This window comes from Anser cygnoides, chromosome 3 (genome assembly GCF_040182565.1).
Source record: "Anser cygnoides isolate HZ-2024a breed goose chromosome 3, Taihu_goose_T2T_genome, whole genome shotgun sequence".
NCBI classification, from domain to species: Eukaryota; Metazoa; Chordata; class Aves; order Anseriformes; family Anatidae; genus Anser; species Anser cygnoides.
Genome location: NC_089875.1, coordinates 119,749,496 through 119,776,718, shown reverse-complemented (window position 1 = coordinate 119,776,718; position 27,223 = coordinate 119,749,496). Strand labels below are relative to the sequence as shown.

The 27,223-nt window shown below is 46.6% G+C and overlaps 1 protein-coding gene across 1 annotated transcript; it reads left to right on the top strand.

The window, feature by feature from the left end:
• MTMR9 (myotubularin related protein 9) lies at positions 1-22,107 on the top strand. Its single transcript, XM_013184398.3, has 10 exons — positions 1-340; positions 2,929-3,037; positions 3,741-3,866; positions 9,478-9,651; positions 11,347-11,564; positions 12,850-13,011; positions 15,139-15,280; positions 15,866-16,086; positions 18,009-18,160; positions 18,885-22,107. The coding sequence occupies exons 1-10, from the start codon at positions 156-158 to the stop codon at positions 19,046-19,048; spliced, it is 1,653 nt and encodes a 550-aa protein (XP_013039852.3). The 5' UTR covers positions 1-155; the 3' UTR covers positions 19,049-22,107.
• The last annotated feature ends 5,116 nt before the right edge of the window (positions 22,108-27,223 follow it).

Sequence of the window (27,223 nt, the reverse complement as noted above, 5' to 3'; positions counted from 1 at the left end):
TTGCGTCCCCCACACGCTTCCGCCGCGGCTCCTCCGGGGCCCGGCCATGTCGGCGGGCTCGGGGCTCGGGGGCTCGTGGCCGGTAACGGGTCGGGGCCGTTGAGCCCCGCCTCCCCCCCGGTTTCCCCCTCCCGGTTCCCTTCTTCCCGGTCGCGATGGAGTTCGCGGAGCTGATCAAGACGCCTCGGGCGGACAACGCGGTGCTGCACGGCCCCCGGTGCCCGGCGGTGCGCGGCACCCTGTGCCTCACCGGGCACCACCTCATCTTCTCGTCACGGCGCAGGGAGCGCGGCGAGGAGCTGTGGCTGCTGCACGCCAACATCGACTGCGTGGAGAAGAGGTGAGGGGCGAGTTTCTGTCGTTGGTGGAGGTTTAGGTGGGAAACGAGGAGATATTTCTGGTCAGGAAGAGCAGCCAGGCGTTGGGACGGGTTGCCCAGGGAGGTGGTGGCGTCGCCGTCCCTGGGGGTGTTCAAGGAGAGGTTGGACGTGGTGCTTGGGGACATGGTTTAGTGGGTGACATTGGTGGTAGGGGGGCGGTTGGACCGGGTGATCTTGGAGGGCTTTTCCAACCTTAACGATTCCGTGATTCTGAAAAAACGGCTCACCAGAGGTGGAAGGTGAGGTCCTGCCAAAGGGATCTGCTGTGCAAACCTGGTGGCAGAAGTAGGATCTGGATTATCTCAGCCCCACATCACTGTGCAGCTGCTAGGCAGTGTCATCCCCATACTCCTCCAGCAGGTTGCACAAATCAATAACGCCCTTCGCATCATGCTTGTTACTGGACTGGTGTGGTAAAACTGAATTTTAGTTACAGCACGCCAATAGCGTTTTAGTCTTGCGCATCCTCTCTTGTTACAGGAACTTCAGAGACAAATCCTAACATAGTTTCTGTCAGTTTTATGTGTTCTGCTGCCCCACCGTGCTTCCCTCAAGCTGTTGAGTGCCAGTCCCCTCTCATCTGGTCATTGTCTGCTGCACGGTCCTTTTTGCAGTTTGTTCATAATATATATTTTTTTTTTTTAATTAAAAACTCAACTTCTCTCCTCATAAAGCGATCCAGAAGATACATTTCCTCTCTGACAACAAGGCAGGAAAGATGAAGCAGCAGCAGTTACAGATATGAGGCTTCCTCAGAGTGGGTAAACTGTTGGTCATGGATGAAGTTGGTTCCTGTGATTCTGATTTCTCTAAGGGTTGGAGAAATGTTGCTTTGTGGCCTGAGTGCGGACAGGAGCAGGGTGAAACCTAAGGAGATCGGCTCCCATCTGGTACTGCTCAGTCATCGGGGTGCTTTGGCCACATCCTCATTGCTGCTTGTACTAAACCAGCCGTGGCTCCAGTTTAAAAAATTATTATAGGGAAGCTTCTTTTTTCTTTTAGCTTATAATGTAAGTTAATATGAAGGGAGAAAGGAGTATTTTAAGTTTTGATGCTGGGGAGTGGTGCATTGCTAGCTCGGTGCGTGATTTATAACGGAGCTAGCTGTGCCTGCACGTCCCTCGGTTAGCCCTTATTGCCAGCCCCAGTTTCTAAAAGGTCCCTAGAGTGGATGCCGCCCTCCTGAGAGCAGCTTTGTGAGCATAATTGCAATGAAACTCCTCCACGTAAAAGGACAGGAGACTATATTCCTCTCAGTGCTGGAGAGGATGGAATAACAAGGCTCTTTAAACCAACAAAGACTGTAAAAAGCTCCAGTTTGGCACCGCTTCAGGGTATTAGTGCCTAACAACTGTGTTACTACATCAGGTTCATGAAGTCTCTTCTCCCAGGTCCATGATAGGAGTATAATTCTGTAAAAGTGGTGTTTTCCTCAGTTATCAGGTGCTCATTGAGCTGTTATCAATGTTTTGTAGTTTTTTCATAACTTAAATATGACCTGTAGGATGTGATAAGAAGAGAAACAGTTTCTAGTGATACTATGTGGAGTTTTTGCTGAAGGAATTGGGGAAAGGGGGAGTAGCCCCAGTGGTGGATGCACCCTGGCTGTTTGGGGACCTGTGAAACAGTGCTGCAGCGAGCACGTGTGATGCACAGACTGGTTGTGCTGGAGGTGCAGAGCTTTTGGGTCAGAATGCCTCCATTCCTTCCTTCAGTGTTACTAAAATTGTAATAGGCTCTGAATGTTAACGTTTCTTTGCACAGATCACCTGTAATAACTTCAAAATAAATTAGAGGCATGGTTGTAGCTCAAGTGAAGCAACCCGAAGCTTAGCAACAGGTCTGCTCTTAGAGCTGGTGCAGCTCTGCCCTTCTTTTTGTGGTCTATCCCCTGCTTAGTCCCCCAGGGGACTGGAACTTGGTCCTTCAGTTCTTGCCTGCTCCTGTTTCTTGCATCACCTTGGGTGCTGTGAGCACTGCTGTGGTGTGCAAGGAGACTTAGCTGCTTTTCCTTAGTTCACTGCTCTGCAAACAAAAATCTGCATCGCTTCTGTGAGTGCTGCTGGCTACTTGATGTAAGGAAAGCGTTCGTTATCTGCTCAGACGTAGGCCTTTTTTCATATCTGCAAGGAGGACTGGAGAGGGCGTCTGTGTGCTTTGTTTGCTTTGTAGCATAGTTTTTCTGGGTTGATTTCCAGCTGAAGTTCCCAGTCTTATCGGGGTGAAAAAAAACAACCACTAAACATTCCTTTTCTCTTGCGTATTTTAAAGCAAAGCCAGGGTGAAAACCTTCTCTGTCTTGTAATACGTCCACTCGCTGCCACATCACAAGGGTGGAATAGAAAAGCAGAGCACAACTTGAAAAATACCAAATATTTCTCTGTTGTCATCTTTCCAAAACAGATATATCTAGGTACATATATTGCAGATGTATTACTACTAATGGAATTTTATCTTACAGGCATGTGTTGTGGGAAGAGCTCTAATACCTCACCGGACCTTAGAAGATCTTGTTCCTAAGAGGCTCTTTCTTCCTGTCTTGCTGCAGGTTTGCGGGCTCGCTGGGTACCATCGTTATAAAATGCAAAGATCTGCGAATCATTCAGCTGGATATCCCTGGCATGGAGGAGTGCCTGAACATCGCCAGCTCTATTGAGGTAAGAATTCATGATGATAATCACACTTAGGTTCTCAGACCTTCATCGGACCTCAGCCTTGGCTCTTCTCAGTCACGGAAGACCTCACTGCTGTTGTGGAAGGTGAATGTGAATAGCGGGATATCTCCTTTCAGTTGTTAAAACTCTATTTGTTGTTTGTGGGTATTTTAAAAACAAACAAAATGCTAAAAGACTACTTAATCAAATATTTCCCAATAGCATTTGGAAAAATGATGCTCAGCAGAGTTATGGTGGAGCATGAGGAGGTGAAAACAAATCAGACCAAGTAAGTTTCACATGTCTCAAGCAGCATTAACAACTCTTTTAACAAACTCTGAGTTTAAAGCTCAGTGGCAGGATGTAGGAGGTATCCCATTAATTATACCTGTTTGGGATGCATCGTCCTCACTCTTTGTTGCACTGTTAAATAGCACAGCCTGCACAAGTGATACTATGCAGACAAATCCCTAGTTGTGGCTAAATTGTCTGTTATCTTTTTTTTTTTTTGTGCTGCTCTGCTCTATGACCGTTAAACTACCCTGCAGGTAAACTTAGTGCTTCAAACTTAATAGTTCCATGCTTTTGGATGACGTCAGCTTGCATCACCAGTATTAGAGAAAAACACCACTTTCTGTGTGTTTTAGGAATGAAACAGCAGTTTGAAAGAATTTTAACTACTTGTTTGTTTCTCTCATCCTTGCAGGCACTTTCCACGTTGGATTCTGTCACCCTCATGTACCCGTTCTTCTACCGGCCCATGTTTGAAGTCGTTGAAGATGGCTGGCGTTCTTATCTGCCTGAGCAAGAGTTTGAGCTCCTCAGTTCGGTGGTAAGCTGAACCTAAAGGTTTGCACTGAAGTGTTTCGCTCAGAGTGCCTGGAGTGGAAATCCTCTGGGGGTTACAATAGCTGATAATGCCTGGGTGGAAAATGAGTGGTGCTCCTGGCACTCCCTGTAAACGTCAGGCATTTCTGCATGTGCTAAATATTCCTGTTTGGCACTCATATTTCACCTGGTGGAAATGGAGTTTTGAGGTTCATGTAAAAGCTGCCTGGGAGGATATGAACGCAGGAAATGTTTATCCTTTGGGGATGCTTCCTCGTTGTAAGAATGAGTACAGGACCTTTGGTCTGGGTTTGTTCAAGTTAAGTTTTCATCTGGAGCAGGACGAATCTTTGTCAACGCCTGAACTGAAACAAAGCTGTCTTTAAACACAAACAGAAACTTAGAAATATAAATTATAGCCCTCTAGGAAGATGATAATGTGCATGCCCACTTCCAGATACTTGCAGGATTCTGCCTGGTTTGATAGTGCCTTGGGTTTGCATCTCTGTGTTTCAAGTCCTCCACATTAAATATGCGCACTTGCTGCATCGCTTATGTTCCTGAGACCACATCCATTAGTACAGCATCAAAGAACATCGATTTATTTTTTTTAAATACACAACCGGGCTTGTCTGCAGGATTTGTCACTTCCTGTTTATGACTAATAACTGAATAATGTGATTAGCTCGGCCAGATTCACATGATGAAATCAGAAAATCAAAAGAGTTTAGGGGTCTTTCTATTTTTGTCTCATAATTAGATGCATGTCCCATCTTCACCTGCTGTCAAAAGTAATAAAACCTGACCTTTTCTAATAACTAACTGCACAGCTTTTGTTTTAATTCAGTTGGGTGAGTCAAACCTAAGATCAGGGTGCTCTCCTGTTTGGAGGCAAAGCAGCGGATGTTTTCCAGGCTCAGAGGCATTTCAGGGAGAATCGAAAGGCAAGAAACAGAAGCGTGCCCTCTGGTGAGAGGGGAGATCGTGCAGGAGCAGGATTGAGGGCAGCAGCAGGACATCCCTGAGAGCTCAGTGGAAGCTTGCAGGAGATGGTTCTTCTGTTCATGTCTTTCTGTGTGTAGTTTAAAACCTTTCTGGTTTTCAGGAATCAGATCACTGCGGACTTTGGGATTTACCATCACGCAGATGCAGCTGCTAACAAAATCCATTATTACACTTTTGTCTTTTAGAGGCTTTAAAAGGGCACTGATAACTTATTTGTGAATCCCTTGGCTTTCTGAACATAGATTCCTGGTAAGAAATACGAATATATTCCTTCCCAGGAATTGTTCCTTGTAATTAAAAACCGAATGATTTATTCCTTTAAAACATATATGTCTAACAGCTGTTGATTAATTCTTGGCTTTTAACCTAGAATTTCAGATGTAACTTTTTTTTTTTTTTTACAAGAAATGGTGACAAAAACCACGCTCAAGTGACTTGCTTTCCCTGAACAACAGATTTAAAAAAAAATGGTGTTGACCAAACATTTTTTGTTCTATACTTAAACTTTATTCTGGGACAGGCCAGAGCAAGTAAATGGCGGATTTTCTTAAGTCACATGAGTGGAATTCAGAAGCTTACTTCCCTCTCCCTTAAATCATCCATCTGGCTGTGTTGTGCCTCCAAATTACTGTGAGATGAGACTTCAATGATACTACAGGCAAATAAGAAAGGAGCAAAGAATGCACAGGATAGATGGCGTTTGCTTATCCAGCTGTTTTTTTTTTCCTGGAGGCACTGGGTGCATGAGACCTGGACTGGCTACAGGTACGTCAGGTGAAATTTGTTTTAAAGAAAATTGCATTCCTCGCTGTGCTCCTGCATAACCAGCGAGTAGCTGAATGGAATTAGAGTATATGCAATGAAAATACTTCCTTTTCTTTTGTGGATTGAGGAAAAGCTAATAGGTCAGGATGAAGAAATTTCCCTTCTGCCAACTTCTACAGTTGCAGGGTACTGTGAACTGTAACACTGAAAACTCACGTTCCTCTTCAAGATAAGGGAACGGCCCTGGGAAGCTTATACACTCACGGGATAATCAACGTGAAGATATTTCACTGCCGCGGAGCTCGGTTTCTTTGCCTATTTCTTCTTTTTATTTTTTTTATTTTGTTGCCAGCGTAGGAAAGCTGAGGGTTCTGGACAGTTCAACAGGTTTATCTTCTGTCCTGGAGTTCTTATAAAGAGGTGAATTTTGAGGCTTTGGTCTCGGCTTGCAGTGTAGCAGATAATTGTGAAATACAGGTGATCAGACAAGCTTCAGTCTTTGCCTGCATCTGTTTTGCTTCTTGTCTCTACACTCTCTGTTATAGGGCTTGGTGCCTTCTGTCCATTCCTTGGTACTGGCCTGCCATCACTGCTTTTCAGGATTCTTCTAGGTCTGTGAAGGCTTCTCGAACTGTCGTCTAAGGCTTGTTGTTTTACACAGTTTTGTTGAAAATGACCTTTTCTATCAACTGCAAGCTCTTCGGAGGAAGAATAACTGTAGTTTTAGCTTTCCAGTACAGTGACATTTGAAAATTGCTGTCTCTAAACAAGTACCAGGACAGGCAGAATAGAAAGAAGAGAAAGTTAATCCTGCTCTGTGTTTAGGAAAACACTTCTGACTACCTTTTTGTTCCTCCTTTTGAGTCCTCTCCTCCTTTGTGCTCACCCCGCAATCCTTCGCCACTTTCAGTCTTAACTGCAATTCTTTTTTCCTGAATCCTTAAAGTTCAGGTCTCTAGATCTCTTGCCAAGAGAAGTAAATGTTAACTTTGCACTTTCTGAGCTTCACGGAGCGTACTTTTTTGATGTCTGAAGATGAGGTCCACCTCTTCTCTCTTTCCTTGCAATCCGTGCTGCTTCCTGCGTCTGCATCTACTACTGCGTGTAGCTGAATTGCTAATCCCTCACTCTGCCCGTTAGTAATGGCAGAATTTTTTCCAAACTGCAGAGAGACCCCAAGAAAAATCCACGAAGGTGCTTGCGCCGTTGGGTTTTACTGTCACCTTGTTCATGTTGGAGTACACTTTAACAGTCTGAAGCTGGCTCTGCAGAGGTTCGCTGGATCTCTGCACAAGTAGCTCTGCTACAGGAGACGAACGGGGCTAATTGCTGCCCTTCTCCTCCTTCCCCTGTAACGGTAAATTATAACTGGCTGACACAACGGTATCATCTGTCTCGTGTTATAAATGGTGAGGAGAGGAGGTTGTGAGTCGAGTTAAGTTACCAAAGTGGGAGATAAATCACGTTGATACTCTTCTATTCCTCTCGTACTGGTGATATCGGTGATGGCCAGTCTTTCAAAAGGGATACTAAAAGGTTTTGATTCTGCCCTCCCTACGTCTTAGGTAACAGTGGGGTGTTTCAGTTGTTTCCTGTATCACACATACTTCTTAAATTGTGGACAAATTGCACACCATCGTATGAAATCTACTGTAATTTGACACAGGCACCCCAAAAAGCTGTAAAAATATTGTTGTTGGCACAAAAAGCACGAACTGTGACCGGCCAACCTCCCGTCTGTGATCCAGACACTGTTTCATCTCTGCCTGTGACACGATTGCCAGAGGCAATTTAGCTCTGCATCTGGGAGAGCCTTTACCTTGTAAAATGTAGACGTTCACAGGGGCCGTTTTGAGGTTACTGAATAATGAAATAAGCTTGCAACAGGGCTGCTGCAAGACCGTCTGGGTAGGCTGCTCAACACAGTGCTGAGCACTGTTCCTGATGATGGTAACACCCATGTGTGTGCTTTCCAGCATCTTTTTCTTAGGCTGCCGCCAAAAGAGACAATTTTGCTGTATCCTGGGCCCCACATCCCTTGCATTGCATCTGTTGATGATGAAATCATGTCGTGAATCAGATCATCATGTTTGTCTGGCGGAGATACTTCATTGCAAGAAGCATTTCTGGTTCAATCTTATTTTTCCACTGGACAAGCAAGCCAAGCAGATTGCTTCGTATAACCAGGTACAGGCAGGCTTTTTTTTTTAAGAAAAAAGGAGAGAGGAGAAGAGACCTTTCTGATCAGAGTCATGCAGTTAACGCATGTCCAACCTTTCTGAATCAATTTTTGTTATAATTTGTGTTCTGCTACTGGATAACTTAACTGTCATGCTCTTCTCTTGCTTCCTCTGATACCTGCTTTGTTCCCCTGCCTTTTTGTCTAGCTGAAGCTTTCTCTGAACACAGGTTTTTACAGCATCTTTGAGGTTTTTGCATGCTGCAGTTGCAGAAGTCTTTACTGGTCCATACCAAAAACGCCTCATATGAGAAATTACTTGGGGTCTTATTTGCTTTCTTATATTTGTGTCCTGTCTAGTAACTAAATATAAAAAAGAGACCTTAATAGCAGCTGCCTGTTCCTCTTCAAAAGACTTTATTTCACTTAAATTTTTTGCCTGGAGCTTTCTACAGGCAAATCTGTCACTCTGCCTCTATTTTTAAGAGGCTAACGCTGTTGCTAAAATCCAAACATGCTGTAGAGGCTTTTGGGTCACCTTCCCCACCAGGGTTTCTGCCAGCGGTTTTGGTTGGCCGTAAGGAGTTACAGAATAAGGACACGACGACTAAAGATGCAGCCCAGCAAAGCCACCACCCTGCTACCAAGTGCCCCGAGCTCTGTTCCTGCCAAGCTTTAGGTGCTGCTCTGCTGGATTCAGTAAGCGAGGGCTTCTCGTCAGTGAGGCCACTTGTTGACCTTTGGTTTTGCCTGAGGTGGAGCCAAGGCTTGTGTCTGACCCCGTGTATCTGGTAGCCTGAGCTCGCTGGCAGAAATACCAGCCGCCGGCTGGAGCGTGCTGATGTTCAGCGGGTTCTTTCACAAATGTTTGGCTGCTGGAAGCTGAAAAATGATGTAACGGGAGTTCACCTTGGTGCTCAGACGCTGCCGTGGTTCCAGGAAGTGCTTCTGGAGGAAGAACTGTCGTGGTTTACGTTAAGCAGAGCCCACAGGAAAGAACCAAGCTGGAAATGTTAAATCGTAACTTTTAACCTCCAAGCAGCTTTGTCATCTGGAGCTGAGTTGTCTGCTAATGCAGTAAGTTGCATTATAGTGCGTGCTGAAGACACGCTGTTTTCTGTGCTTGTGAAATAATGAAAAGCTGCTACCACCCGTTTCTGACCATGGGAGCTAAATGGGGATCTGTTGTGGAACAAATCCCTCACCTCAAGAACCAGGGTCATCTTATAAAGGGTCATCTTATAAAGTTTTGCAGGCAGCAGAAGAGATGACTGTGTGCTGGTTAACGAGCTTCTGGGAGCTGCTGCAACAAGATGTGGTCGGAGATCAGGAGATTTGGGGTGGGAGGATTGGTCAGCAGACCTCTAAATGGATACTAAAGGGCTAGGCAGGAGCATACCTTCTGATGTCTGTGATACATGCATGCGTTGTGCCTTTGATCTGACTGATCGGTGTAGTTACGCTCTCACAGGGGGTTCAGAGTCCTGGGTGAGCAGAAGTGGTTACGCTCGGTGACAAGTGAGCTTTTACCTGTGGTGCAAATGGAACAGATCACCGTGTGTGCGTGCTTTGTTCTGAGCATGGAAGTTCCTCTTCGCTGTTACCTTTCACTCTAGCAGTAATACTCTGTTTTCTGACCTAACGCCTAGAATTTCTTCCCTTTCAGACAGATGAGTGGCGTCTAAGCTGTGTCAACAAGGAATTCTCTGTCTGTCCCTCCTACCCTCCTGTTGTTACTGTCCCCAAATCCATCGATGACGAAGCGCTCCGGAAGGTCGCACTGTTTCGCTACGGCGGTCGTTTCCCAGTCCTCAGCTATTACCATAAGAAGAACGGGATGGTAAGTTGGGATGGCTGGTGGTTGTACCTGAAGGAAGCGCGTGAACCTGCTCAAATCCCGTCAGCCTCTCTTAATGAGCAGAACAGCTTGTGCTCTAGACTTAATGCAGTTCATGAGACGTTCACTCATTATTTTCCAGCTTGTTTGTAAGTGTATGCATTGAAACTGGTTCTGGGCGATGGAATGAGTAATCTCCATCCTAGAAATAGCTATTAGCCTGCTTGTTTGGGCGCGTACGTGGCATGAGCTTGTCTCATCTTGCTCTTACTGCTGGGAGCCTGTAAAGCCACTGTTGGCACCCTTCCTCGCTTCGTCTGCCAAGAGGCTTCACGCTGCAGGGATGGCAGAAACCACATTGTCATGTCTCTGGGTGGTGGGCCGGCTCCTCTGCAACGGAGTCACGATGACAGCAAGCGTGCCCGGAGCCAGCGCTGCTTCTGCCGGGTAACTGTCGGTGGAGTGATCGGAACAATCTGTTCTCCGAGCCTCTCAGCTTAACACGTTTCAGGAGCAGCAAATTCTTGCTGTTGCAGGCTTCGCCGCCTCTCAGCGAGCCAAAATCTAATTGAGGCACCAATGCGCTGTAATTAAGAAATGCACTTTATGAAATCGTTGGGTAATTCTCCGTATCTCTTGCTGATGTAACTTGTTCTAAGGATGTTGGGGTGTTCCGCTGGCAGCTTGCAACCTCGATGCACGCTTCTGAGTCAAATGCTCTTAAGTGTTCTCACCTCCTGTTGCCAAGATTTGTAAGGCCTGAGTTAGAGGACATCTAATCTGACCCAGCAGTGTGCTACCTTCAAATTTTTTTTTGCCTTGCTTTTAAAATCAGCTCTCCACCAACTTCATAAGTAGCATTTTCTGCTCTTTTTCTGCTTGACTGAAAGCTCTTGAAGGAAGACATGTTCAATTATCCCTCTGAATTGTGCATGTATCAAATGCGAGGAGTGTAGCAGCATTTGGCTCAGTGCTTGAACTCGTGGCAGTAATGCTGTCTGTCGTGTTGCTCTCCTGGCTTTGAGTTCTCAAGTACAGCCGGAGCTGCTGACTGGCTGCCCTCACGTTTTAGTTGTTGGAGCTGTTGGGATGCAATAGCTTTCTCATTTGAAAGGTGTTTACCAAAGGAATCTCAACTAATAAACCTGTTGAATTAGGATTTATTAGCCTAGCCACTGAGTAAAACTGTGCCTAGTAGACATCATTAATATATAAGTGACTAAGATACTGTAAAAATGGATTTGAAAGAGACCTTCAGAATGAGAATCCTAAAAATGGTGGTTTATAAAGGAGGCATCAGCAGGAAGGCAGTTCAGTGGCTTGCAAAGATGGTTCTACAGGAATAATTAAAGAACAACTCTGTAACTTAGAAAGTGGCCGGCCAAGTGATTACACGACTTAAGGATTTCTAGTTTGTTTGTTTTTTAAATAAACTCTGTCTCTGTGAGTAATTGCACTTAAGAACCGAAGAAAAGAACTGCAGGGTTCAGAGCAAGAGGGAACAGCAGCTATCGGAAGAACCAGAGGAATGTGGGACGGTGTTTCTGGGCATCAAGCTGCTTAGATCAGTGTGTTTGACCCTCTAAATGTTGTGGATTGAACTTAAAGCAGAGTTTGTTCCAGACTGAAAGCCACGGATCACTTGAGCCCCAAGTCTCAAGCCTTTGTCTCCTAATTGATGGTTGGTTGTCCTCGCAGGTCATGATGCGCAGTAGCCAGCCTCTAACGGGTACGAACGGCAGGCGGTGTAAAGAAGACGAGAAGCTGATTAACGCCACACTGCGGCCTGGAAAGCGCGGCTACATCATCGATACAAGGTCCCTGAACGTAGCGCAGCAGGCCCGGGCCAAAGGAGGGGGCTTTGAACAAGAAGTGTACTACCCCCAGTGGAGGAGGATTCACAAGTGTATTGAGAGGTGGGTGAAACCACACAGGCCCTCCTCTGCTAGGCTTTGCAGGGTTGCATTGGCAGGGCTAGTTCCATAAAGTAATTGGCTTCTGTAGAAAGTGACCGGGCATCCTGGTTACGGTCAAACAGGGTCCCTTTCTTGCAAAGTGAGGGTGCGTGAGTGATAAAAGACATTTGCCTTTGGGAAAGCTGTGTTTAGTTCCTTGTTCTGGACAACCTGCTGCTGCAGGTTTCAGATATTTGGCAATCTCCCTATTTTTCTGACCATCTCTAGCTGCAGTCCAGCCTTCCTGTGTTCCTCTTTTGTTTTCCGTGAGGAGCTAATAGAAGGAATTTCCTGTCCTCTGCTTTGAGCTGCTAGTTTTTGCTTATAAAAAATTATGTGGAGTTGAGCTTCATGTTGATTACTTTGCAGGTGGATGTAGGCGTCAAGCGCATTCATTCCTCTCTGTGTAGCTCATGCTTCTAGTTTTTTTAAGCTTTTTGAGATCTAGTCTACTAGCTGCACCCATTATTACACCTGAGTGCACAGTGGAATCAGTGGTGTTAAAGTGGCATTTGATCCAGCAGTACTTCGGTGCCCCTGGAAGGCATAGTGTGAAACAGGACCAGGGAAGCAGCTGTTGTACCAGCTGTGTGCAGAATGCCAGCCCTGCAGGGCTTGAGGACATACTGCAACAACTGTAAAAGTGAAAATTTGTCCTTCCTCCCGCTACATCTTTCTTACATTCTTCAGAATGTAGCCAAACTTGGCGTGGCTCTGTGTAGTGAAATTGAGTCTAGTTTAAAGTTTTCTGTTTTTTACAGCGGGGTTGCAGCTCTACAGGTTAAAACTTGCCGTGCAGTAGAAAGAACAAAGCAGCACTTGGAGCCTGGCAGATGTTTGCTAGTGCCCATGCAGGACTGCAGTAACGCTTGTACTTGGTGATGGCAGTAGGGCTCCTGAAACACGCTTTACATGTACGGTGTTCATACGGCTGAGCACGCACAGAGCTCTGGTAAGAGAAGGAAAAGGCTGCACTGTTGTAACACCTCATGGAGCAATTTGTTTTGAAAGTGGAGCAGCTGCTTGTATCCAAAGAGTGGTGTTCTGCTGGTGCTTAGCCACGGTTTGGGATTCCCGCTGAAAGCAGGCTTGTAGAGTAACGAGGTACAACATCTGTGGGGTCGTACTTGTGATGTAAATGCACACAAGTTTTAGTGCTGAATTTTGAGATCAGTATGTTTTTGTGTGTCGCCCTGGTTGCTGTGGTCCTGCTGATGTTTTCAACAATATTTTGCTCTTCCCGAAGGTTTAATATTCTGCAGGAAAGCCTCATCAAACTTGTGGAAGCTTGTAACGACCAGTCACACAACATGGACCGCTGGCTTAGTAAGCTGGAAGCTTCCAACTGGCTGACTCACATCAAGGAGATACTAACAGCAGCTTGTCTAGCTGCTCAGTGTATTGACAGGTAAAGCTTTTTTCAAAAAAAAAAGCTAATTTTCTCATTCACTGGTCACAGTTTTAATCGTTAAATACTCTGTTTTCTTTAGGTGGCATTTAGACCATTAGTAATTGGCACCATGAACTAGCTTGCTTGCACCTATGCAAGATGCTATTTCATCAGCGTGGTTAAGGAATGTTCCGTCGTATTTGCGCTCTTGAGTACAAGCCTGAGGGAGGAAACACTCACTGGGAATAGATATTAGATCATCTAGGTGACATCTGTTCCTACATCTGATTCGGCCCCTCTAATTTAGTTTGCTTTACTGAAGGTTTAGGTGAGAATGTGCCCATCTAAAATACTGTGTGGTAGCCTAGCAAAGTAACAACAGTATTAATAAAAAGTTGGGTTGTTGGGTTGTTTGTTTTTTTTTTCAGCTGAAAGTTTCCAGTACCCCACTTCACTTCCAGAGACTAAACCGATGGCATTTCTTTGTTTTCCCCAGGAATTGGTCCAATGCTTTTTGCTCTCAAAATTCTTATCTCTTTAGTCCTATCTGAGCCGTCTTGCTCATCCCTTATAAGTGTTTGTGACCTCTTTTAACCTGACACTTACTAAATCCTGCTGATTTCACTAGCGTGTCCTCAAAATCTCTTCATATCTCAGGCTGGAGAGCGAAAGCCAATGGTCAGGTGCCAGGGTTTGTAAAAAACAAATGCAGGGGTCTAAATGTGGTGGTCTTTTCGTGGCTCTGAAAGGGGAAGGCCCTTCTCAAAGCTCAGGGAACCTTAAGCTTTCTGTAACAGTCAGGAAATCGGTTACACAAACAAGATGAAATGCAGTCTCATTGGTAAAACAGCATTACTGCATTAAAATATGAGCTGCTGTGCTTTTTAAAAGCACTGACAGCGTCTGCTTAGTTACAGACTGTGCCAGGAAATGATTGCTCTTGATCAATAGTTTTATCTGTAACTCTTTCCCCTTGTGTACAAGGGGAAAGATCGGTGACGAAACTTGTCTGGCTTGCTGGGAGAGTAGGCAGTTTTGTCATCTTTAACCTCCTCTTTGCTTTTTCTGTTTACCTGGAGTTAGGACACGCCAGCTCGGACCTGATGCCTGGCCTGCCTCGCTCAGAGCCTGGTGGTTAGGGCTGAGTTGATGAGAGCGGTTCAGTTACGTTGGCCCCAGGGCAGGAGTGGCTGGGGCAGATCTCTGTTGTGTCTTAAATTCTGGGGCCAGAAAGGTGAAAAGTGTTCCTGGCACACGCCGCTTGGGGAGCACATAGGCTTGGCAGTGAAGTTTTGCAGTTAAGGGGCCTCTGCCACTGCCTGGGGGAGGAAGAGAGAGTATATAAAGATTATCTGTGCTGTAGAGGCACTGGGTTTATTTTAGACATAGGACTGTAGACAAAGTTGTTGCAATGTTTAAGGTACAGATTTTTTTGTTCCGTTTTTCAATTCAAAACGCAGGTAATGTCTGCAGCGTGGTGGATTGATCTGTTTTACCCGTGCTGTGCTGATTAGCTTGGGTCTCTGCACAGAAATAAATCCAGCCTGCAGTTAATGTCCTTGCTAGGTGTAAGGGTGGTGGCAGAAGTGAGGCATTGGGTCAGCGTTTGGGAGGAGTAAGGGTTGTAAATGCAATTCAGTACCATCCTGTCCTTAATTGAGGAGTACTTAAATTTTTGGATAGCGTATCCAAATACAGCCTAGGATGGAAGAAGAAGAGAGGAAATCATTTGTCTTAGTGGTGACTAGGATGTGGGGAGTGACAGCCTGTGGGTCCCCAACAAAGTGCAAAAACCTTCCTGCCCCAGACTGTCCCACCTCAGGCTGCCCCTCACGTTGTTCTGCTGCTTCACTTGTGCTGATGGTGAGTTGAGAAGCCTTTGTGCTTGGCTCTTAGACAAGCTTCCTTGCTCAGCGCAAACAATTCATCTTCCTTTCTGGACACCAAGCTCTGCCTCTTCTTTCTCCTGCACTGGCTCATTGGCTTTGCTTACAGTAAACCCCAGTGAAGGTGTAAGTGTAGTTAAGCCCAGGTGTAAGCAAGAATCTCATCAGACTGTTGCGATGCTGACGTCCACGGGATGTGCAAGTCCATGGGATGTGTTGTGCTCATTCATACTGTTACTCCTTTCCACCTTTCTCGCAGGGAAGGTGCGTCCGTGCTGGTTCATGGGACTGAAGGAACGGATTCGACACTCCAGGTGACTTCTCTGGCACAGATTATCTTGGATCCGAGGTGCAGGACCATACGTGGCTTTGAGGCTCTCGTCGTGAGGGAGTGGCTGCAGGTGAGTACTCGGGGATAGAATGGCAATCTGTTCTGTTCCCACTTGTGTTGAGAAATGGCCTGAGAGGCAGCAAACAAGTCGGGCCTTGTTGCAGCCCTGCTTCGTGTGAGCAGCCCTTGTCCGAAGGAGCACCATTATTACTGAGTCATTTGTACCTCTGGCGTTCCATGGGGCTTGTATCTCTCACCTTAATTCTTCAGTTTGAGGGAACTGCCTCTTGTGTGCCCAAGGTGAACGTCTCTTTAGAATACTAGAAACGCAAAATTTTAATTCTGCTCTCTGCTGTTGCAGCTAATGTCCTCAGACTGGTCCTTTGGTGCCCCTACGCTAGTTTGCTCTTGATAAAATCCTCTGATCAAATACAGTGGCAGCTACAGAGCCAAAAAAAGGCAGAGATGCCTTTTTTTTTTTTCCCATGCCTTTTTTGTCCATGCTCACTAGCAATTTATCACTGAATGTTTGATGAAGCTACAGTTGTAGAAAATAACGGTAGTAGAGTAGTTGCATGGACAGAACTGGCTCTGAAATCCTTGCTGTATGTATTCACATCCCTGTACTTTGTGTGATGCTCTCTCTGATTTCTAGGCTGGCCATCCTTTTCAGCTGCGCTGTGCCCAGTCAGCCTACTCGAACACAAAGCAGAAGTGGGAGGCCCCAGTGTTTCTCCTCTTTTTGGACTGTGTGTGGCAAATCCTGCGTCAGTTCCCTTGCTCTTTTGAATTCAACGAACAATTCCTTATTATGCTCTTTGAACACGCTTACGCTTCGCAGTTTGGGACTTTCCTGGGAAACAACGAAAACGAAAGGTGGGTGAGGATGCTTCCTTTGAACCTTGTAAATATCAGGCTGTATCTGGCAAGAAAAAGAAGTTTATAAGCTTGAAAAAGGTGATTGTGTGGTCTTAATGCAGGTGAGGTTCTTGCAGTTCTGTGATCTGTGGCAATGGCAGGGGATTTTTCCCTTTTACAATTGGGACATTGTGAATAAAGGAATTTGTGGCTTTGTCAGGGGGAATTTGCCTTCTCCAAGTCCAAGCTACTACCTTTAGGTTGTCTTTTCTGTTTCCCTGTGTGGCCTTGAACATTCTCCACCTTTTCTTATATAATCCCTTACACAGAAGCGCTTTCTGGGGAGAAATAAATGGCGAGAGTTCAACAATGATGCAAGCTTTAGCTGCGCAAAGCAAGCTTGTCAGCATCGGCCTGGAGGAGAAGGTCAAGGCAGGCACGGGCCAAAGCTGCAAAGTTTGGCTCTTAGCTGCTAGGCAGGGATGTGACTTTATAGCCTGCTGGTCCCAGCACCCTCTGGAAAGGAAGGATTTGCTTTTTATATCATCCTTTAACTGCTGGAGGTGGAGAAACACGGAAGAGATTCGCTCACAAGGATCTGTCCCATGCTTTGGCAAAAGTTAGGCTCGTTTGGCTGTGAGCATTTTAGTTAGGTTGGGGTTTTTTTTTGGCTGCGCCATAGTAAAACTTCAACAGAAGGACGCCAAACCCCTTTAGCCATAACCTGTGCCTTAGAGAAATGTGATTTTACTGTGTTGAGCGCATGCTGTGAACACTCAGATGGGTGCACTTGTGATTATTTTTTTTTTAAAGGAAGCAGCTGAGATGCGTTCTGCTGGAGTCTGCCTTGCCAGGTAGTGTTAGGACTCTTGCTGAGCTTGCTTGTGGCCTTTAAGGCACTTGAGCAGACTTAGCTTCTGAACTCTAGTCCCTTTTGGATGCTGTGCTGTACCAGTGGGGGAATTCTGGAGTCCAGGAGGACAGGAGCCTCCCAAGACAGTTGGCAGCTGCCAGGGGTTTGAATTCCTGTTTTAATCTTAGGCACTTCTGTTCTCAGGTCTTCTGACTCCAGTAAAACCGTATCTGTTGGTCTGCTGCTAAACTGAAGACCACTGAAGGAGTAGAAGGAAAAAATAGAGCTGATAATACAAAAAGACAGTTTCAATCTTCCTATAAACCTCTCTGCCCTTAAAGTAACCTTTGCTTTTAGAAGAGACTCTCGTGTTTTCTGCTCAGCTGGTCAGACTGCAAAGCTATATCAGATGTAAAACTAGTGCAAGGAAATCTGAACGAGTGTTGAATGTTACGTGTAATAACCTGCCTGTCACATTTGAATGTCCGGCTGTGAGCAGGAAATGTTTTGAAGTCTAATGTTAAGCTTGTTCTGCCTGAAGTATTCATGGGAATCTCGCACCCGGCTGGCAGCTCAGTCAGAATGAGGTTTGCCACAATCTAGGGCACAGAGACCCTTGTTTAGCTCTGGGAGGTGGGTTTGGCCTAGGAACATGGACTTTTCTGTGCTCTGATGCTTCCTGCCACCAGAGGGACCCAATGGGACGTCCCCATTGCACAATCCTAGCGCTAATACTGACTTAACAGAAGGATTAAATCCCGTTCTAAAACCTGGCAGGCCAACCTTTTTGGGGAGGTGACCGATTCTTCACCTGGACAAGAAGGCAACTAACTCCCACCCAAGCTGTAAATGTTATTTCCTCATCTCTTCTTTGAAAGACAATGCTGAGTAAACTGCTTTAGGTGTCCACCAACCCCATGCTTTGTTGAGGAGTGGTACAGAAAGGATTAGCGGGAATGTTCACCCTTGGTTTGTCTTGGCTGGTAGCACGTAGGAGAGCCTGTGGCAGTCTAACCTGTGTATTTCTGACAAAATGAGTCTTAACAGTAGAAAATCGAAAGCTAATTTGGTCCTTTGGGTTTCCCAGGTCTAAGCTGAAGCTGCAACAGAAGACCATGTCCCTGTGGTCCTGGGTGAACCGGTCTGAAGAGCTGGGCAAATTCAAGAACCCTCTTTTTGAGGCCAACAGCCTTGTCATCTGGCCCTCTGTTGCCCCGCAGAGCCTGCAGCTCTGGGAAGGTAAGCCAGCCTTCCTTTTTCTGTTACAGGCACCGCGTGTCTTGTGGCTACTCGCAAAGCTTGCGTCCGCTCCTGTTGTCTCTGCTCCGTGCTTAGTCTGTCTCAGCTGGTGGTGATCTCACTCCTTTTGAAATCTATTCCAAAACATTTCTGGCATGTAGCATCCCCGGAAGCATAATGGCTTCTCCTCACGTTTGGCAACATGCTGGTTTTTGCTCGGGATCGTACCAAGCCTTCCTCGTATCACTTAACTTTTTAGCACAGTATTTCTGCAGTGCTGTAGCCAAATCTACATCTGCAAGCCTCAGGTTTTTGTTCTGTATAAACAAGACTTCCCTTTCTCCTGACCAGCAGGTGAGTACTTTGTGCAGTAGATTTTCTGCTGCGGAAACTTCCTCCATTCCATGTCTGCTAAAAAGTTAACTGCAGCGTAGTCGGCAGGCAGTCATGGCAAGCTAGAGACTAAATATGGGTTGGTCTTGGTCAGTATATGAGGAAAAAAAAGGAAGGCAAAAAAAAATGCTTTTATTTTTTAACCTTGCTTAATAGAATGGTGAACTCAAGGGAGGTTCAGTATTGCCAAGTGCTGTTTAGGGGAGATTTCTGTTTTTAAGAAAAAAATGTATACGTTGTGTGCACATTACTTGAGAGCAATGGGATATGAATAGCAGTCTCCTGCTGTAACAAAAATCCCTCCTGACTCTTTCCGTCTCTGGGCTTTCAGGTGTCTTCCTTCGGTGGAACCGGCCTTCCAAATTCCTCGATGAAGCCCAGGAAGAAATGCTCAACATAATAAATTACAACAGGGAACTTCAGGCAAAGGTTAACGCGTTGAGGAGGCAGCTGGCAGAGCTGGAAACGGATGACAGGATGCAGGAGAACCTGTGAGCTCGCAGGGCTTTGCCTCAGGTCTTTCTTTTCCAGTTCCCTTTACGTTAAAGACTAAACGTGGAAAGTGCATGTATTGCAAAGTCCTCTGGTACAGCTGCCCGTGCCCTCCCGCTGCTGAAACCTTCACTTCACACTATGTACCTCCCTGCTTTTCGGGAGGGATTTTTTTTGTTTACAGAAGATACACACAAGTGGGCACAGTGTCCTTTCTCTTGGCAGCTTTTCTGTCTCTAAGTTGTGTACGGTGTCATTATAAGCTGGAACTCTTACCTCCACCCAACTGTATGGATGACCAGGATGGGCCAAGAGATGGGGTGTTTCAGACTTACTTTGGACTTTATTTCCCTCAGCTCTCTAAACACTCTTTGCAGGATTAAATGACGAAGTTCTGTGTAGATAGGGAAAGGCATTCTGCCTGAAGGCACCTTTTCTCCCCAAGAGTAGGTAAGGCAGCTTAGTTCTTTAGTTTCCTAGGTAATGGTATAATCTAACTACAAGCTCAACCAGTCTATATGATGCCTTCTGTAGCCTTCATATCTAACACTTGTTTTTGTGTTCTGTTTTTTTTTTGTTTTTTTTTTTGTGGCTTGGGAGCCGTAGGTTAAATACCAAACCAGAGTAAGAAATTCAGTGCAATACAGGACCGAGGTAGGGATTCTGCTGCTAATGTTTAAGCCATGACCTTCAGGTGGAATTGTCCCTCGTGGACAAATACCTCCTAAGGAATAACAAACTTTTTTTTATTCTACCTGGAAAACACAAAGGTTAAGTGGTTGGCGGAGGTGTTCATTTGCTAAGCAAAGCAGTGATTTGGAGCTGTCCTGTTTGAACTACTGCCCTCTTGAAGCTTCTGACTGCACTGGCTGTTCCTGTACATTTGAACAGGCTCACGGCATTGCCAGGGTGCACGAGCAGCACTTAATCTACAGCTCATCAAAATATTTTTACTCCATTCAGTGCTTTTTTTTTTTACCTCTCACGCTCTTAGAAACATCAAAAGCAGGAGTTGGGAGTTAACGTGATCTAACATCCCAGGTTGCTGCTGCAGACTGGAAGGCTGTCACACTACAGAAATGCTCACAGTGTAAATCGCTTGCAGATGCTAAAACTGCCCAAAGATGCTAGAGAGAACTTTTCCAGGTAGCTTTGTATTTTGTGGTTACTTGTTTCTGTGACTGCAGTCTGCTTTGTTATAAAGTTTGTGGATTTTTGCTGGAGATTTTTTTCCTCCTTCAGAAAGGCGGGTAAGAATGGTCTGGCATGTTAACTCATCTCAGCGTTTGTTCAGCTTGATTCCGTTGGTAGCTGCACATGGCTTGAATTAAAACAGTGCGTGTGGCTGGAATTGTTCTTAAAAGTTGTTTGCTGTCAGCCTGACTGGGCTGAAACAAGTGGAGCTGTGTTAGGTCAATCTTGATCTCTCTCAAAAGTGTTGAACTTCCAAGTAATTTCTTTGGTGTTTTGGAATGAAGCTGCCTTTACCTGAAAGCCACTTTACATAAAGACAGATATGACAACAGGATCTGTAGTTGTCTTGGAAGTATCTGGAGAGTAGTCTTCTGCAAAATACGTATAGCCACTAAAAATATTTTTAAAAGTGTTCCGTAACCAAGAAGACTATTTGTGATAGCGATTTTCAGGCACTCCCTTTTAATGCCTTTTGTTCCAGTCCTTATTTCCTTATTTATTTTTTTGACTAGCCTAAACTTAGTCCTAAAGCCGTCTCGCTTCAGAAAAACAAACAAAACAAACAAACAAAAAAAAAACGGCTGTAATACCAATTTCTACCAGTTTCTTCTTACATAGCGAGAACAACTAAATCAAGGCTGGCATAGGGAACGCTTCTCAGGGTAGCTGGTGATCTTTACTGCGTGACAGTAGAGATTCAAGTTGGCCATGCCTCCCTTCCGCCTCCAAGCTCCAGATTTTGGAGCTGCCTTCTGGGTGTATTGCAAATGAAAGCCCAGAACGTTACTGCTCTCCCTTTAAGATTACGGCTGCGTGCTCTGCACCTGCCTGGATGTTGTGCTCCCATCCAATTCCCAATTTCTGCCGTTCCTGTACATCTAAAATACATGATCACTAGTCAGATGAGAAGGGTTCAGAAGGGACTATTTTCCCCATAATAGACTATACATAAAACACACTTAAAGGTTATGCAATTTTCTAACATAATAATTATATATTGAGCTAAATAATAGAGAAGCAAAGAGGGTTTTTTTTTTTTGATCCAATTGCCTGCCTGCTCTGGTCTCGTGGAAACTGCAGGCATCTGAGGAAAATGGGTAACCAGCTGTGACAGCTAACGAAAGGCAGAAAATTCTCTCCGAGCTGGCATTTCATCCTCGACTTGGTTTCAGGACTGAGTCCGCACCCAAGTGCAGTGCGTGCACCCTGGCTTTGTGGCGGTGTGGACCCTAACGAGGATTCCCTAGTGTCATCCTGAGCAGCGACAGCAGTTTGTCCCACCCCCTGATTCCTCTGCCACGCATCGCCTTGTGTTCACAGCGAGCAGCAGGAGCTGGAGGGCTGAGTTAACCCGCAAACAGTCACCTCTGTGCCATGTTTCAGTCCTGCAGGGTGTTGTGTGAGGTGGAGTTGAGACGAGATCTCTCCTGGGAGTCCTCTCTTGGGAGAAGACGGTTCTCAGACCTGCGGCAGGCCACTCGCAGGGTCTGTTTGCCTTTTCGTTCCCAGCGTTTTCCAGGTTCGAGTCTAGTGACTACTGGTAACACGCGGTGGAGCAGTGCCCCTTCTTTGCTTACCCGTGCGTCCACCATATTTATTCACTTACTTTGATCAGCTTGCTTCTTGTTAGCCCGCTGCACTCACCCCATGCAGTCAGTGACACGCTGCTTGCAGTCACCCGTGTCTTCCTGAGCCCTGAGCGCTGTGGCAGTGCCCAGCTCTGGCTCGGCAGCGTGACGCTGCTGCCGAGATGCCCATGTCAACTCTTTTGCACGTAGCTCTCCGCGTAATAAGCTGGACATCGAGGGGCCCCTTCTCCAAGCTCTGGGGTCAGCCGACGCGGGGACGCTGCCATTTACCCCCCCCCCCCCCCCAAAAAAAAAGGGAAAAAGAACTAACTTGCACAGCTTTCACGAACACAAAGGGAATGTGTACCTTCAATATTCTGATTGTATCGATCTAACTCCTGAATGTGGCGACCCGGTTAAGCGCACTGTTGTCCACGTTGCATACGATGTAACTTAAATTGCACTGTACAGCGTATCGGCGTCCGTCTGCTTCGCTCAAGCCTTGGAAAGCGTTGTGCAGGTTCCTCTGCGGGGGAAGGCGTCCGTACTAGCACTCCTTTTGTAACTGTGACACTGGATAGCACTGCGTGATGTGTGCTACGTAGCTGTTAACTCTTACAAATCTAAGTGGTGAGCGCACTTCTGTCCAAACATCTGGGATTGTTCATTGGACTTGGCTGCTGCATTGATCCTCATTTTCAAATGAGTAACAGGGCTGGGAGTTTCGTGCTATTGTTAGACGTATGCTGTATGTGTACAGAATCCTAGCTGCTGTGGTATTGAATATATTGCAAAACAAACAAACAAAAAAAAAGTAAAAATGGAGGAGAAATTATAATGGCTGAAATCGCTTAGCCATTTGAGGGGAGAAAACCAGATACAAAGTGGCTGTAAACTTTGCTGTAGATATGTTGAGAACATAGTAGACTTGTCTGTTCAAATTAAAACCTTGAAGACTCTAAAATTCTTTAATTACAGTGGTGAATCTTCTTTATTAGTACTGCCTTCACTTTCCGTTGGGGGTGTGTGTGACTTGGGTGTAAACACTTGCCCGAAGCTTTTTTGGTTGTTGTTTGTTTCTTTTTCCAGCTCACGTGCTTTTTCTCCTACAGCTCAACATGGGCTGTGGTGGTAGAGAAGGAATTTGTGCTGAAGGGCTGCCTGAAAAGGTTGAGACCCCGACTCTCTGCACAGTTTGCAGAGCTCTGCTTCCATGGTCTTGGCCCTTTGACACCAGCCCTGCACATGAAGAATAAGCAAATTAATTAGCTATGATTTTCAGCTTGTATTAGATCCTCTAAAGTAAGGCTGGCAGATCTCCTTAAAGGGAGAGGGGTCAGGACCCTAAAACCCAGCAAGGAGTTCGTGAGGAGAGCTGGGGCTCCGTTACCTACTGTTTTAAGCGGGTGTGTGGGAGGTTATTTTATGTGCCAGGCAAAGGGGGGCAAAAAGGCAATTTCTTGAGAAATAGAGTCTGTGACCCATGGAGGAGATCTCTCCAGGCCAGTAGGTCAGTGCGCTGTCTCCCTGGGGCAACATTGGTGGTCTCTGCCACTTGTTTGGGAGGTGAAGAATGCGTGTGGCCTTGGGTTTTTCAGCAGATGAGCGCTCTGCTGCCCTGCGGCTCGTGCGGTCCCTGATGGTTACACAGCGAAGGGTGCTGAAGGCTTCGTGTGTTCCCAGCACCTGTGATGGGTTCCTTTAGCTCGCACAGTCTGCGTGCAAGCAGTGCTTTGGTTCAGCGTGCAAAATATTTGATGGGAAGGAGCAGTGAAGATTGAGACACGTTCTTCTCAGTCTGAGAGTCGTGTCACTTCCAGCCTGGCTTTTTCAAGCCTCCATTCCCAATCCTTAAAGTCCACCTGGTTCCAGCCCCATCCAGCCTGGCCTTGGGCACTGCCAGGGATGGGGCACCCACAGCTCCTGGGGGCAGCCTGAGCCAGGTCCTCTGAGGGAAGGATTTCTTCCTAATATCTAATCTAAAGCTCCCCCCTCTGAGTTTAAAGCCGCCCCCCTTGCCCTGTCCCTACCCCTGACACAGAGTCCCTCCCCAGCCCTCCTGCAGCCCCTCAGGCCCGGGCAGGCCGCTGGGAGGTCTCCCCGGAGCCTTCTCCTCCCCAGGCCCAACACCCCCAGCTCCCTCAGCCTGGCTCCAGAGCAGAGGGGCTCCAGCCTCTGCTCATCCTCGGGGCCTCCTCTGGGCCCTCTCCAGCAGCTCCACGTCCTCCTGGTGCCGGGCCCGGAGCTGAGCGCAGGGCTGCACGTGAGTACATCTTTGTGTCATTTGGCATCTGATGGGTCCCACCTCGCCCCTTTCTAACCTGTTCACCGAGGTAGGCAGCAGAAAGGTGAGTGCATTCCCCCAGCAGAAGAAGCAGACCAGCAGGCAAGCCTCTTAACCCCTGCGGAGGGGCTGTGTGTGAGCTCACCTCTTCAATTCTGAGCTCCCCTGGCTAGCGATGATCGTGCAGCATCCAAATCCCAGCATCTTGTGCGTATTGTGGCATGAGTAGATGTTGAGGAAGATGAAAGTCAGCAGATTGTGCCATAGGCGTTTATTTTTAAAAAAAATCCAACTGTTTTTGTTTAGTGCCATTACAGGGCTCTTTTCCGTGCCACCAATTTTCCCCAAGCAGTGGAAGAAAACGAGGAGGAGGAGCCACCACCGTGCCCTGAGCGTGACTGCACGACGCTGGACTCTGCTTGGCTGCTCACGGTTGCTTCTGCTGCATAAATGTAGGGACAAGCCTGTGGTGTTTGTCTTCCAGAGCTAGAGAGGTTGATACTTCGATGTTCTGGTGCAAGAGCGTTGCTGGTGGATTTGGATTGCTCTAATACTACAGGTCAGGCTAAAGGAGGGCTTACTCCCAAAGCTCAGAAGCTGCGAGCTGTCCTGGACAGGCACAAATCCAGGATTTTCCCTGGACCAAATTAGAGACCCGCTGCACTAGGCGCAGGGTGATATGTGGCAGTACCATACGGGGTAATAGTTTCAAGGTGTAGCTTGTGATTATTTTGGGGAGGAAAAAAAGGCGCTCGGCCCTTTTTTGAACTAATTCTAAAGTGGCTGATTCAAAGACACAGGAGATGCAGGAACTTTGCTTCATGGTGACTTTTCGCTCACGTGAAAAAAAACTTGTTGTGATGGTCCAGCCAGGTAAGTGCAGCATTTCTACAGGATGTATACGTATCTACAGGATGGAGATAAAGATATATTTAATTTATATATACTTATATATTTAGCCATTCCTTTTTGCCTTGTAATTCCGTGGTGTTGTATGAAACGTAAGCTTTTTTCTAAAAATTTTCCCAGCAGGAATAAGCGTTGTTCCAGAATTCATATTTTTGAGCAGAGAACTGCTTGCTTTTTGTATGCTGTGCTTCATCTCACCAGCTGCCGTCCTTAGCAGTGCTTGGGGCATTTAGGCTACCCTGGCTGCATCCTTCACGGCCAAGGACTCTCTAAGCCCGTGTTAACCGGTGGAATTGATGCAGCACAGGAATGGCTTTGAGTAAGCGCCATGCTGAGCGTACTAGATTAAGACCTACACTTGACCTGAACTCTTTTCCCTGAGGGCTTGATGACTTTGCTGCTAAAATGAAGCAGATTCTCTCCGTTTCTTAGAGTCGTTGCAGGGAGATAACAGCACTTTGAACGGCATTGGAGTAAGTACAAGTCTCTGGTTTCTTCAGCTCCTCAGGTCTGGCAGAGAAAAAGAAAAGTGGACTTGGTGGGGAGAAGGTTATTTTTTATTTTTTAAATGCAAATCTATATGGGACACTTAATAATAATAAAAAATAATAATTAAAAAAAAATGTATATTAAGTATTTTGGCGGTGTTGCCCACGGCTGGCAAGGCTGTGATTTCACAGCAAGGAAGGCTTTGGGAATGCTGAATTAAAATTCTTTTGTTCTCCACCTCTTTTTATTCCTCCTTGTGCCAGCCCAGCTGTTGACAATGCCATACAACACACTGGATTGGAGAAGCTGGTGAGGAGAGGTAACCTGGCCAAAAGGAAAGAGCCCTGCAGCCTGAGTCAGCACCCGGGGTGTTAAACGTTTTGGTGGTGCTTTTAGTAATTAAGTCACAGAGACCTGTAGGATGAAAACCCGCGTGGATTAATCAGATGTCATCTAAGGCGCTCTCACTGCAACTGCATCCCCACGTAGACTGGGAGGAGGATTGATTTTTTTTTTTTTTTTAAGGCAGGGAATTGCGGTTTTGGGGGAAAAAAAGTCCTGGTCCTGCCACACTGCTGTGCCACTTCGTGTGGGTTGTCACCTGCCTCGGTCCCTGCCGAAGAAGCGCGCTGCTGGGTGAGTCCAGATGAAGTTCCCTGTTCTTCTGTGCTTCCTATTTGCCATTTGGGAAAGGGGATGCTCGCCTGTTGGACAGCGTTGAGCAAAACCAGCCTCCGGGGCAGAGCCCAGGTGGAGCTTCAAGGGGAGAGGAGAGGGCAAACCTCAGCCTTGCCCGCCCTTGACACCACAGGAAGTCACACTTAGATCCGCACCATCATCAGCAGGACTAAAAGTACCCGGTGTGAAGAAATACCGTCTCCTGTGGGTGCCGTGCGGAGCAGAAGAAGAAGGCAGCGTGGGGCAGGCTGGGGAGGGTGAAGGAGCATGCCAGGAGCCATCGGCTCCACGGCACCGCGCTGCCTGCGGGAGGACGGAGGGTTCTCTGCTGCTGGAAGCCCCTGGCAGCAGAAGTCACCTTCCCATCATAGCGTGTTTTAATCTGGTCCTCCTGGAAGGTGGGACTGGCCTGGGTACTGTCATTGCTTGGGCTTGCGTTGTACCTGAGAGACGTCATGTTAAATTTTGCAGTTGCTGTTCTGCAGCCGTTCTGGTGAAATAGGATCAGCTTCTAAAGGATGGGATCGTTCTCTGAACCGAGCACCACCCTTAAATCTCCAACTCGCTGGCTGCTCCAGGATGGCACCTGCTGTGTGGGACAGGAGGAGCTGTGCTGTGAGGATCCCCTTTCCTTGGATTAAAACCAACCTTTCGCTGTCCTCACAGCCTTTTTTCTTTAGGACGAGAGCAGAGCCTCAGCTGCTGGACCAGGTTCGCCTTTCCCATCCCTGCCATCAGGGCCGGGGAGGCAGAGCAGCTTGTTGGGACGCGTCCTGCTCACTTCATTTGCCTCCAATATTCCTTCCTTAGCACGTTTCTTGAATTCAAACTGGCTTTTCCTGCTCCCAGTCCTTCAGACGCTGATTTAACAACAACAAAAAAAGGAACTTGTATTTTTCCAGCCTGTCCGGCACTGCCAGGGACTGGGCACCCACTGCTCCTCCTGGAGCACCCCCTACACGTGTAGGGCAGCGAGGACTAGTGAGGTAAAGGCTGTGCTGGCACAGGCACCTGAAATTGTCCCTGTTGCCCACTGGCAGCACTTAGGGGGATAGG